The sequence below is a fragment of the Branchiostoma floridae genome, chromosome 7, assembly GCF_000003815.2.
Source record: "Branchiostoma floridae strain S238N-H82 chromosome 7, Bfl_VNyyK, whole genome shotgun sequence".
NCBI lineage: Eukaryota > Metazoa > Chordata > Leptocardii > Amphioxiformes > Branchiostomatidae > Branchiostoma > Branchiostoma floridae.
The window spans coordinates 7,813,421-7,826,386 of NC_049985.1; the positions used below are offsets into that span (position 1 = coordinate 7,813,421).

The following is a 12,966-nucleotide window of genomic DNA, read 5'->3' on the forward strand; positions in this document are numbered from 1 at the left end:
TATAATGCTAATTAAAATGTGCATAATTGATATACAATTAAAAGGAAATTAATACAACCTCACAAAGGATTGAGCTATTCTAAGTTGATGTGGTTTGATGGCAAGTTTGTGAGGTAATTGCTGCTTTATGTTGAGGGCTAAATATAGTATGTTTGTTATACAATTTTGTTAATGTATATAAACTCAGCACAAAAAGTTTGGAATAACTTTGGTTGATCATATTTCTGTTATTTCTGCATCAATTTCAATGTATTATATATCAATAGCTTGTGTGATTTACTTTCCAATGGTATCAAATTCATTATCATTGTACGTGAGTAGGTCACCCAAAAAAAGTGCCACAAGCTTTCTATTGATATATAATACATTGAAATTGATGCACTTTATTTTTGTGTACGGATATAAAGTCTTAAAAATCGTATCATTATGATTAACCAAAGTTAGTATTCCAAACTTTGTGTGTGTGTTTGATAGACTGTTACATACGAGGGGCGTGCAATAAGTAATGGTCCTGACCCACTTCCAGTTGTCTGATCTAAATGAAATTTTGTATGTGTAATAATTCATATCTCTATGGGTTTTGTTGCAAAAGACAGCTCTGAACTAATTGTGGTTTCTGATTTACTGGTGTTTGAACTTAGTCAGGTGCGAAATGGACCAGGTGTGAAATGGAACCAGTTGAGTGTCGCGCAGTGATCCGGTTTTTGTATTTGAAAGGACGCACACCAAAGAAGACTTTTCATGAAATAAATGAAACTTATGGTGATGATGCCCCATCATATGACCTTGTAAAACGCTGGCATCCTGAATTCAAACGTGGCTGGAAGTCTGTGGAAACAGCTCCCAGACCTGGTCGTCCCTCTTGTGCCATTGATGAGGCATCAGTTGGAGGACCAACCTGGGGTGTCCTACAAAATCGGTGTCCAGAGCTGCATCAAACGATGGGAGAAATGCATAACTCTGGGTGATTCCTATGAAGAGAAAGACTAATAACTGTGCCAAGTTTCATTAATCTCCTGCTATGGGAAATGGGTCAGGACCATTACTAATTGCACGCCCCTCGTATATCTGTCAGTGAATGTAACATGTTTTACCGAAAGGAAGATCAGTACAACCAAGAGCTGCCAATAACACATTTCATCAACTTCTGTCCTTTATTCCAACTGAACATGGTGAACAGCAGTTAAGCAACAAATTATAGCTATAGACTATAGCTAAGTAAAAAAGTAGTAGAAAAGTTTTCTTGTGAATATGATTTACATTTTTCCAGATCAACAAAAGATCTGTACCAGATGTAGTATCAGGACAACTCTGAAGAACATAACGAATGCACACCATAAGTAAACGCAACAGGTAATGAATAAGTCATCCAAAATTAAGGTTTACTACTCAAATTTCGCAGCACAATTGCAGAGTATGATGCCTTTTATCCATATCCACCAAATTTCAAATCATTGCAAAATCTGCAGAACCTTCCTAACAAGAAATGTTAAAATCGTTTCAAACTGTTCAGTGCAGTTTCAATAAACAAACTTTTCAGACAAAATTTTCCCTATCCTTGGGTTAATGATACATGGTTTGCCACATTTGTGTTGGACAAGAAACATAAATCAAATACTAGTATAATCGTCATATTATGATTACTTAGGGATTCAGAATGTTTCTGACTTGAATGATTCTTTTGGCACACGTCATCTTTCTTAACATGTTTATCAGACCTCAAATTTAATGTTGCCAAAGCAGGCACACTTCCTAAACCAAAGTTTTATACTACACTTTCTGTAGTAAGTTTGTTTATCCAATCTATAGACTTGCCATACCTTAGGCAAGTGTAATAACATAATATCCTGATACCAATGTCTGGTTTAGTTCCTGAGTATAATCAAATTCTTGTCACAGATTCTTCCACCTTTACTCTTCTTGTGACATACAAGTTGCCATCTTTGCTCTGATGAGTCAACGTTAATGAGATGTCTACCAGCTACTTGCTGTAGATGGATCCATACACACAGATATCTGAGTTCCCCTGTAGAATAGCCAAAGGACAACCATCTTGTGTCAGTGCCACATGCACAACGGGCTGCTTCTCAGGAAACTTGAACTTGTCTAACACAGTGCCGTCCTTGGCCATGACCACCAGCCCACCACAATACATATTGTTCCTGACTTTCTCACTGGTGACGAGGATGATTTTGTTCTGGTTCACGATGATGCCCCTCATGTAGATCCGGCTGCCACGTGGGTAGATGGTGCGCAGGTGGTTTCCCTCCTCGCTGTAGTAGTAGAAGTAGAAGTAGTAGCAGTAGTAGTAGTAGAAGTAGCAGTCACTGTAGTAGTAGTAGTAGTACTTTAAACATGAGTAACTCGCTAACAACAAGTGCAATCCAAAAACGGATTTCAGTGTTCAACTCCCCACCAAGAGACCTTTCCAATAAGAACATAGTTTGCCTATTTCTGACACTTTTCAAAAATCAAGTAGTAGTAGTAGTAGTAGTAGTAGTAGTAGTAACAGTAGCAGTAGTAGTAGTAGTAGTAGCAGTAGTAGTAGTAGCGGCTTGTTTACATGAAAACTGTACAACAAGAAAGTTCAAGTGCAGATAAAGCGACATTATATCGGGAAATTGTTTTCTATGAATACTCTCAAATTTCAACAAAACGTGGTAAAATCGTTACTGACTCAGAACCTGTAATGTTACATACGCATAGAATAAATTTGATTGTATCAAAACTAAGCAGTCATTGTTAAAAACTAATTGTCTTATCTGCTGAATAGAGTTCATTCAGTAGATTGATGATTGCTGGGATGGCACTTTTCAAGTATGGGTTACCTGTACACCTGGATGCAGTGGGCGCGGTGATCCACCACTAGCAGATGGTTCTGGGCGGACATCGCCAGGCTGGATGTGTACGCAGACAGCTTAGTGATCTCCGGGCAAAGAACCTATCATAAGGAGACATAATTTTTATGTTACAATTTTAACTCTATATCCACAAAATAAAGACTAAGGTATGGGATATAAATTCGAAAGCCAGTTTGAGGAGAGCCAGACCTCGAGAAAATGAAAAAGGATCCATTCTGGTGTGAGTGGCTCAAACTTTACTGTCTGGTTTCATGCAGATGTTACCTACTGTAAAAAATCTGGTGACCATCACGCCTAAAGGCGATGAAAAAACAGGTTACAGGAAACTAGTTACAAAAAACTGGTTAAGAAAAAACAAACAAAGAAACCTTTCTGAGCAGTTTGCCATCGGAGCTGTAGATGACCACCCCGTGCGGGCAGCGGTCAGTCCCCACATCCCCCACCAGGAACCGCCCCTTCCTGTCGATGGCCATATTCCGTGGCCTTTGCACCCTGAGCAGCTGGAACTTGAAGATGAACTGCCCGGTGTCGGAGAAGATCTGCACGCGGCCGTTGCTCTCCCGTACGGCGATGTAGCCCTTACTGGACGTGGCCAGCTCAACGGGCTTCTCCAGTCGACCAGGGGCCTGGAAACGACCTCCGATGTTGAAACAATACTTTCCTTCTTTGTCAAACACCTGGTGTAATGAGGAGATTACGAAGCTCAATCAAATTTTTTATCCATTCTCATAATGCTGTTTGCTTTAATAGATAATCAATATCTGCATGGCATAGTGTACATTGTGTAAACAGCTACTTTTGGAGTGTTGTTTTCATTGAATCTTATAATAAGATCTTTCCTTTCTGTTAGAATGCAACTGAAGTACGGAAGAGCGGGTAAATCAATTTGAAAAATTATACTCAAACTTGATCAATAGAACATTGAGTGCGATGAAAGATTATATATATAATAGTACTGACTGCCTTTTTAAAAAAAAAAGAACCTTTTAATGCCTCTTAGTAGTTTTACAAAAAAATATCATCTCAATGTCACTACGCATGAAACTCTAGAACCACACCTGCACAACAGATTTGTACATGTCCAGTGCATAAATATTTCCATTTGCACCGACTGCAACACAGGTGAGGTAGGGACAGTCTCCAGCATTCTCTCTTTTTCCAAAAGAACCCACTTTGTGTAGCTCTGTAACGTCCATTTGTGCACTGTCACTCCCTGGAAAGAACAGGACACCCAAGGCAATCAGAGATGGCAGACTTTACCCATTTACCCGTATCACTTTTCAACAGTATCACAGACAAACATAGCAGCAATGAAGACCGGATATATGGTAAAGCTGCATTGTGTATTGGGAATTACACGGACAAACAAACACACATGCTGATAACCAAATACAAAGCTGCCAAACATGCAAGAACCAAGTCAATTCTCAAAACAAATCATGTGTCTATGGCTGACTTTAAGGTTTTTCCTACAGTAGATCTGTGCTTATTCTGCCAGGTAAGGGAAAAGTTGGCATTGACCACAGCCACTTTCATATAAAATTTTTGCCTCCTCCTTTCAGTCCTCTTGTACATCTGTACCATACATTCGTTCACAAACCTTTCCTCTCTTCTGATAGATTGCTTCTGCTGGAGCTTGGGCTGAACTGCTCCTTTGGTGGTGGGGTTGTGACTTCAGCACTGGCAGACTCTGCCCCGTAGGGCTCACCCACAGCTGAGCATACTACCTTGGTTACCGGGCTGCTGACTTCGATCTTGGGCACAGTCTTGATCTGGATCTGGATCCTGCTGAGGAGGTTACCGAAGGCATGGTAGTCCACGGACACACCCACTGCTCCTGAGCTCTTCATATCATTGCCTACAGAACGTTAAAAAAGGTACTAGCTAAAATGCTTCCCGCACCAGATGGTGTATACGGCAGCATTTTAACATTATAATCTTTGGGGCACACAACTTTGTGCAGTCACTTATCCACTGATAATGGTCTTTGTTCCCATACTTTTTCTCAAATGCTGAGTGCTAAGCAGAGAAAGCAGTACATTTTTAAAGTCTTTGGTATGACTCAGCCAGGGTTCAAAGTCAGAACCTACTGATTGTAAAGCAAATGATCTACTCACTTGGCCGTTGTGTACAGAACAAAGATGTCTTGTAACTTTGATTAGGTAATAAAGTTGTACTTTTACAGTGAACTATTGGTTTTCCAAGTGGAGGTAGTTTCTTTCAGGCTTTGTTGATTACATGAATGACATCCTTTTAGAACTCTAAAACTTTCAACCCAACATCTGATTGATGACAAGAAGGTGCTCCAGTACCTGGACACTGCTTGAAGAGGAGGTCGAATTGAGAGGTGACCAGTTTCCCACAGGTCAGCAGGTCCGAGGTGCTGCCGTACGTCATCAACTTCTCCACAAACCTGGTACCTGCCTGCAGTCTCTCTTCATCTAACTGCAGGGACTTGCCCTGTTATAAACAGACACAAAATCACTACACAGCTGCCAGAGTTTCAGCCCAGTAAGTGCTCTCAGTGCCAGGGCTTGATTCCTGATCTCCACAAACAAGGCTGACACCCCTGATAGAAAACAAAGACTCTATACACAGGGCTGGAAATACTTTTTACTGCATACTTGCACCAGTGCAGGTAACATTGAAAATTACCTGCACCAGACAAATTTTATCCGCACCACTCTAAATTGAGAAAGTATGGATAATACTAAAATTGTTCAGGAACCATTGCTATTTTTCTTTTATACTTTATAGGTGGTAACAGTCTGACAATGCAGCTAATAAGTATCCATCTACATCTACATCATAGGACATTCATGTATAAAACCCAGTACATGGATCAGTGCAGGATAGGTGCAGGTAGACATTAGCTCCAATTTTACCTGCACTAACCTGCATATGCAGGTGGTATTTCGAGCCCTGGTACATAAACAGGCTGGGTAAAAGAACAACTGGTTTTGAAACACCCACTCAGATGATTGCAGTGCCCCCTACCTGTTTGTTGAGGAACTGCTTCTGTCTGAGGTACAGGGTCTCCACCTCCTTGCACATTTCCTCCTGTCTGTCCTCCAGCTTGGACAGCAATGTGTGAAACACCTTATCAACCTGCTAACAACAACACAGGCAAATCAACCTACAAACAACAACAACACAGGCAAATCAACCTACAAACAACAACAACAACACAGGCAAATCAACCTACAAACAACAACAACAACACAGGCAAATCAACCTACAAACAACAACAACTACACAGGCCATTTAACCTACAAACAACAACAACACAGGCAAATCAACCTACAAACAACAACAACAACACATACCAATTAACCTGCAAACAACAACAACAACACAGACCATTTAACCTACAAACAACAGCAACATAGACCAATTGACCTGCAAGCAACAACATTGTGGCAAGTGTGGTACATGTCCTTGGTGCTGAAAGGTTAGACACAGTTACAATCATGATTAATATACATTCCAACCACCAAGACAAACAAGAGCTAGTATCATAAGTATGTATATAAACACACAAAAGAAAAAAATGTATTTGTGGATGATAACCACTCTTTGCATCTTGTTGATCTTTGGGAATATTCTAAGTTTTCTTCATCCATGATATGTATGTATAGTTAGTTACATTTTTTTTATCATTGTATCTGAAACAAATCATATTATACAAAATCCTTTGCACATTATGTGACTGCATCCAGGATAGGGCCTTGTTAACATGTGTAGGGCCCTGTTTTCATGACATTTGTGAGAATTCAAATATGACAAGGCAAGTATACCTCACTACCATGAAAGCTAAAAGGGAACAAAGTTGGGAAAATTGTATCAAACAAAACTTAAAAAGATGGTTATCCCCTTACATGTACTTCTCCCATCAACTGTAAATTCATTTAAGGTCATGATACTTTGATTGAACGACAACAGGAAAATCATAATATTGTTCATTTGGCAGTGGAAACAGCTAATACTGTAGGAGTAACCATTTTGGTGTGAGGTTATCTTTTGAACCACAAATTTATACAGGCCAAATACTGAAAGAATTACGGTAAGTCACCTCTCCCTTGACTTTCATTTTCTCCACTTCCACATGATCGATCTTCTCCTCCATTCGTAAAAGCTGAACTCTGACCTCTTCAGATCTTTTCCTGCCATTCTCAAGCAGATACAACATTCTGGAAAGATCATTGAAAATTACGATTAAAAAAAATTATAGTAAACAAGTCTAATCAGTCATGCAGATTGGATTCTGATTAGTCCTTTGGATACTGCCTGGCCTCCAATAAATCTGCTTGGAGATTAGGAGCAAATAACATCAGAGACACAGACATGGGAAGAATCTGTTAATCATCAATGATAGACTAGATCTCAGGGGCAAATTGGGTATTGGTTAGGCCCTTTAGACATTACCTTGTCCCCAATAGATTTGCTTGGAGATTAGGAGCAAATAACATCAGAGACACAGACATGGGAAGAATCTGTTATTCATCAATGATAGACTAGTAAAGCCACCGTTAGTAACCTACCGTTCCTTCATGACTGCCGCGGCGTCCTTGACGTACACATACTGGTGGGACGTCCTGCGGTGGTCGATGGCCGTGCACTTCAAGCATACCAGAGCGTCGCAGGTGTTACAGTAGAACTCCAGGAACTCCCCAGTGTGCTTGGTACAGGTCAGCAGCTTCAGGGGAGAGGCCAAGTCACTGATGCTGAGGTTCTCCAACTCAACTAGTCTGAAACATTTTATCACACATGAAGACACAATGGACAAGGTATATAAAGAAAGAAAATCCCTTTAGATACTGTGAACTCATTTGCTTTTGTAGTGGCTTTATTTTGCAGGAGGAGGAAAAGTTAGGTTTGTTGTGGTGTTTTGAATTTGTGATTGAAGCATAGTTGTAGTAATTGGAAATGAATATCTGCATAAAAACCAGTGAAGAGGTCTATGCAAAAACAGAACCACTGCAAATGTTTCAAGATTTGCAGTTTTGTCTTTTTAGGTTTTAGCATTAAGACTATAAGAAAATGTAATTATAGAACTGTTGATGAATTTATTAAGACTTTTATGGCCAGGATATTCTACAACTGAAATGTCCAGGTAAAAAAGGACCAGGACATATCTATTTCTAAGCCACAGAAGGCTCTGTCAACCACCATAATTCCATGCAGTAAGTGTTAGCATCATCTGTGAAGATGGAAAGATACCTACTACTACTAATCCTACTCTCTCTTTCTAACCAACAAGCTTAACTCAGCAGAAAAAAAGAGAGAATCACTCTAGTTTAGAGTGGACTTACTGCCATGGTGGCCAAGTAGTGAGTCAAGGAGTCAGGAGAGAGCCATGATATTTGCGGGAGATCAACCTTATTCTCTGCTCAATCAATCTGGACACGTGTCACCATCTCTAGCTTGAATCCCGTGCCCTGCCAGGTGTCTCTTACTCCTCTACATATGGTCCGAATTACAGGGGAAACGTCCCCACTACAGGGGTGATCACGATGTCAAGTAGTGACATTACCCATAATCTCCTCTTACCTGTGAGACTTGAAGCACTTCATGAAGCGGTGTGCCCCCTGGCAGTTGCTGCACAGAAATGCAGCACAGTCAAGACAGCGGCACACAGCTGAGGAATTCTCCTCGCAGCTGGTGCAGGTGACAGCACCTGCCTCAACCGACTTCACCTCAAGCAACGCATCGACGATGGGGTCAGAGGGCAGGGTTGAGGGGTCGGACGAGGGGAGAAGGGTCCTCTGCTGGCAGACTGCACAGCACACCTCACCCTCCCTATCTGTGATAAAAGAAACTATAAATAAGTATCTGCATCAACAAATACGGACATGCTTGGGTTTTAGCGTGATTCATATCAAGGGAAGTTACATGAATATTTATATGACATATCTGCAGGAGTAAACATTTACTATCAAGGACTATTCATGTCAGGAAGCATCCAGGTTTCATATTTCTAAATCATCTATGGTATTGGTATCAAAGTTAAATTATTGGAGTGACTGCTTTGTGGCAACCTGGTAGAATTTCAACTTCCAAGACTGAACCCTCAGTAATTGTTTATGGTACTGCAGCCTTAGAATGGTCAATGGTTCAATTGGCCACGACACTGGAAATGAGACCGTAAGGTGTCAGAATCCCCAGATAGTGACACCTGTTGATGCTGACAGATTTGATGAGATGAAAAACTATGACTGTTGTGATTAGAATCAGCTGTTCACTCCTGTGAACCAACACCAAAATACTCAAATTTGTACCTGTTTTGCAAACCTAAGCCATGGCATTACCTCACAAAATCAAACTGGTTTGTTTTACCTTGTCTCTTCATGAGGCTCTCCAGACAGGCCAGGCAGAAGGTGTGAAGACAGGACAGCACCCTCGGCCGGCTGTACTGCTGACCACACAACCCGCACTGCAGATCCATACTGGACATAACAACAAGTCATCATTACTCCGTCAAAACAACAGTTACAACTTTTTACTAACCTTATAAAAAGTTGTAATCTCATTAGTACATAAAGCATAGTCATTGTCTAGTGTCTGTGGCTTAATTGAGAAAGTTGACTTAGGCCGTCAGCAGCTTATAGTAACTCTCAGGCAGAGGTTTGGCTCTGACTGTTTCAAGGCACGAGACATATATTAAGAAAACGGTACAGAATAGAAAGCCAGATAGAAACACCTAAAAGAAATTTCAAAAAACAGGCTGAGCCAAACGTCTGACAGTAGTCAACAGTCTGATATTTACAAACACAAACTTTGAAAGAAAAAAAAAAAACATTTTATTTCAGCAATGAGCTTTTGATTTGGGTCAAAGGATGTCCTGTATAAAACTTTAATAGCAACAAGGCAATCAGTTGAGATGGCAGACTTCACTTTTTGTTGACAATACTAATTCAACTTGGCACTTTAGCACCATCTGGCTATTAAGTAGAAACAACAATGACATGTCAGGTATTTAACAAAAAAGTTACTGTAGTATCACATAACAGACAAACAAACGCACAGACAGACACCAAGTGAACAGCTAGACACTGAAACATTACACTTCACTCCCTTGAGGGCGAATCTATAAGCACTTATTGGTGTATTTCCTCGTTACTTCAAATTTTCTTTCGCAGGACTGTCCAGATATACATTTTGTACGTGAAAGCACAACTGACAACATAAAAGTTACACACAACTTTCCCTTTCAAATTCCTTCTTCAACAAAAACTCAGAAGGTCCTGATATGAGTCGATCGAACACTTACCTGAGCCTACGTACTTTGCTGCAGGTCCTGAGAAGTGGCAGCTAGCAAATGTACTGAAATATTACTTTGAACTTCAAAGTAAGAAAGATAAACAGTAATTTGCATTCGAAACATCAACTTGTTGAGCCATGTGTCAAATTTGTTAAACATAGCACGACATTCGAGGAAATTTTTCTTCGAGTTCCTTGTGTTCGTTATTTACAGAACAATAAAACATACAAAACACTTTGTTTTTCTGTAAATTGATTTTCTTTGATAAGAATCTTATGAATACCAGCCTTGATAATTCTAACCCGATCTGGAAGCGACTTTCTTTATCGGAATCCGAGTGTCTGAATACAGAGGCTCAGTTTCAGCGGCGGGGTTATTTGGGGTCAGTGTGGCAGTGGCGTCAGAAAGGGATGGCCAAACTTTCGCAATTTTCGGTGGATTTTTCCGAGGTAAGCGATAAACTATACGGTACATAACTATTGTGGACACTTTTGCACTATCTGGTATATATGAAGAGTGCATAATTAGCGGCATAACACACAAACTGGTACGTTTCAAGTCGTTTTTCCCGCAAGCAGCGCATGTGGGGAGGGGGGCACCATGAGACATGTGGTTGACATAGAATTTAGGTCAAGTTAAGCGAATTTTCTTTGCACCGGTGACAGGATGCTGATGTCAGTAAGAATCTATGTTTATAGGGGCTTTTCCTGTCAACACGGCAGCTCAGTCGGCAACCTGAGTCAAAAGCCAGGTTGCACCAAGATTTTAACATAATTTTTTCAGGTTGCCCCACACAAGATATATCCAAGATATAAATCAATTAACGTTATACTTTTTCTTCAAATCAGCTTCTTATATCCATTATCTTTTCTTCCGGTGTTCCAAAGGTAAAATTTCAGGTGGCATAGTAGTTTAAAATTAAGTTGCGACAAGCAAAATGCGGTGGCATTTTCAGTGTGCAGGGGTTATTTAGAGCACTGCTTGTATACAATTCTAAATTATTGTAACGTTATACAAGTGTAAAGCAAAAGAATTCTTGTACCCTAGGGAAAGGCACTCTACCCAGGTGTAAAAATGGTTACCTAACATTGGTTGGGAGGAAAAAAGGCAGTGGAACTTGAAGGAGAGGGTTGGGTTCCTCCGTCCAATACTGTGCCCTAGACTGCCCTTATGCTTATGGCTATGGAACAACCTTGTCCTTACCCACCTTTCCCCCAGGCGCTGAGTTCCAGCCGTCCTGAGGTGGCATCCCTGCTGGTGTGTCAGCTGTGTGAGCGGCTGTACAAGCAGCCCAGGATCCTCTCCTGTCTGCACACCTTCTGTCACAAGTGTCTGCAGTATGAGGTCCTGAAGCAGGGAGGGGAGGGGCAGGGAACCATGGCCTGTCCTGTCTGTGCACAACATACAGCACTGCCCAGAGGTATGGTCATTGTACTGTCTCTGGCAGTTTTTTTACGTCTTTTTAGGCTTTGGGGGGGGGGGTCTATCTTCATAAAGAAACAAAATAGTAAACCGCATAAAAATGCTTAAAAGATGGTAAAAAATCAGTCAGTCAGTCATAGTCATACGGTGTATTACAGCACCGTTGGGGTTATACCGCCCCTTACGGGGTGGCATACACTTTCTTCTAGCTGAATACAAGACGGGGATGCGCCAGGTCTCCCGCAAAAAATAGCCAGAGCCAAACCTCTGCTTGTAGAGTTGTTGTTTCCGTGGACAGTCTTTTCTTACCTTGCAGTTGTTCAATAGTTAGACTAATGTAAAGAAAGATAAGTCAAATTTGAAGCATAACACTAATACTTTTTTCAATGAACTCCAAAATGTATCTAAAATGTGTTTCCATTTTGACTTGTTCAGTTGTGAAATTTGATTTTGGAGTGGGGGCTCTATAACAGTTGTGTACTAGTGCAATATCTGTATTGTTTAGCTGGCATGTTGTCTTATATGTATATTTGACTTCTGCAGGCATCGCTTCCCTACCAGACAACCATGTGATCACCAAGATGCAGGAGGCTGAAGCCATCATGAGCGGGAACATCCACTGTACCAACTGTGACATTGCAGGGGCCATAGCTGCAGCCAGGTAACTGTCTATAGTCCACTGTACCAGCTTTGACATTGCAGGAGCCATAGCTGCAGCCAGGTAACTGTCTGTTGTCCACTATACCAACTGTGACATTGCAGGAGCCATAGCTGCAGCCAGGTAACTCTCTATAGTCCACTATACCAGCTGTGATAGCTGCAGCCAGGTAACTGTCTATAGTCCACTATACCAGCTGTGATAGCTGCAGCCAGGTAACTGTCTATAGTCCACTATACCAGCTGTGATAGCTGCAGCCAGGTAACTCTCTATAGTCCACTGTACCAGCTTTGACATTGCAGGAGCAATAGCTGCAGCCAGGTAACTTTCTATAGTCCACTGTACCAACTGTGATAGCTGTAGCCAGGTAACTCTACTATCCACTGTGCCAACTGTGACATTGTAGGGCGATAGCTGCAGCCAGGTACTACTAGTAACTCTATAATCCACTTTACCAACTGTGAAACTGCAGGGGCAATACCTTCAGCCAGGAAACTCTCCTTCTCTCAAACCCTCATTCTTTTACACACACTTCAACTACTGTAAAATCTACATTCAAAGTACTAGTACTCACACTCAGTACATGCAGAATATTTGTCTAATAATCATACGGTATTAGTTTTTTCCAGTCTTTCATTTAGAGATACAGATATATGCAGAATATAGTTATTTTCATAGCAAAGCAACTGTTTTAACAGCTTGACCACAAGCATGTATTGTTTTCCCCCCAGGTGCAATGACTGTCCAGAGTTCCTCTGCGCTCA

The 12,966-nt window shown here is 40.9% G+C and overlaps 2 protein-coding genes across 2 annotated transcripts in view; one reads left to right on the forward strand and one right to left on the reverse strand.

The window, feature by feature from the left end:
• Window positions 1-1,211: 1,211 nt before the first annotated feature.
• On the reverse strand, window positions 1,212-9,306 carry LOC118419409 (brain tumor protein-like). Its single transcript, XM_035825777.1, has 11 exons — window positions 9,198-9,306; window positions 8,412-8,664; window positions 7,403-7,609; window positions 6,934-7,051; window positions 5,859-5,969; window positions 5,174-5,321; window positions 4,462-4,719; window positions 3,920-4,074; window positions 3,230-3,538; window positions 2,829-2,941; window positions 1,212-2,273 (listed from the first exon to the last, which is right to left on the reverse strand). Exons 1-11 carry the CDS (start codon window positions 9,304-9,306, stop codon window positions 1,982-1,984), a joined length of 2,073 nt encoding a protein of 690 aa, XP_035681670.1. The 3' UTR covers window positions 1,212-1,981.
• A 1,992-nt stretch (window positions 9,307-11,298) lies between these two features.
• LOC118419410 (RING finger protein 207-like) overlaps window positions 11,299-12,966 on the forward strand; it is a gene marked incomplete in the record, with an annotated part of 2,454 nt that continues 786 nt past the window's right edge. Inside the window, 3 exon segments of the mRNA XM_035825778.1 lie at window positions 11,299-11,542; window positions 12,088-12,205; window positions 12,934-12,966. Of these exon segments, the coding sequence (XP_035681671.1) occupies window positions 11,299-11,542; window positions 12,088-12,205; window positions 12,934-12,966 (395 nt within the window).

Bases quoted from the DNA above. Each gene is read 5' to 3' on its own strand.
- LOC118419409 (XM_035825777.1), bottom strand. From the start codon at position 9,306: ATGGATCTGCAGTGCGGGTTGTGTGGTCAGCAGTACAGCCGGCCGAGG. The intron at 7,610-8,411 runs GTAAGAGGAGAT...AAAATGTTTCAG, and splicing joins AAGTGCTTCAAGTCTCACAG to ACTAGTTGAGTTGGAGAACC. The intron at 5,970-6,933 runs GTGACTTACCGT...TGTTGTTAGCAG, and splicing joins AAATGAAAGTCAAGGGAGAG to GTTGATAAGGTGTTTCACAC.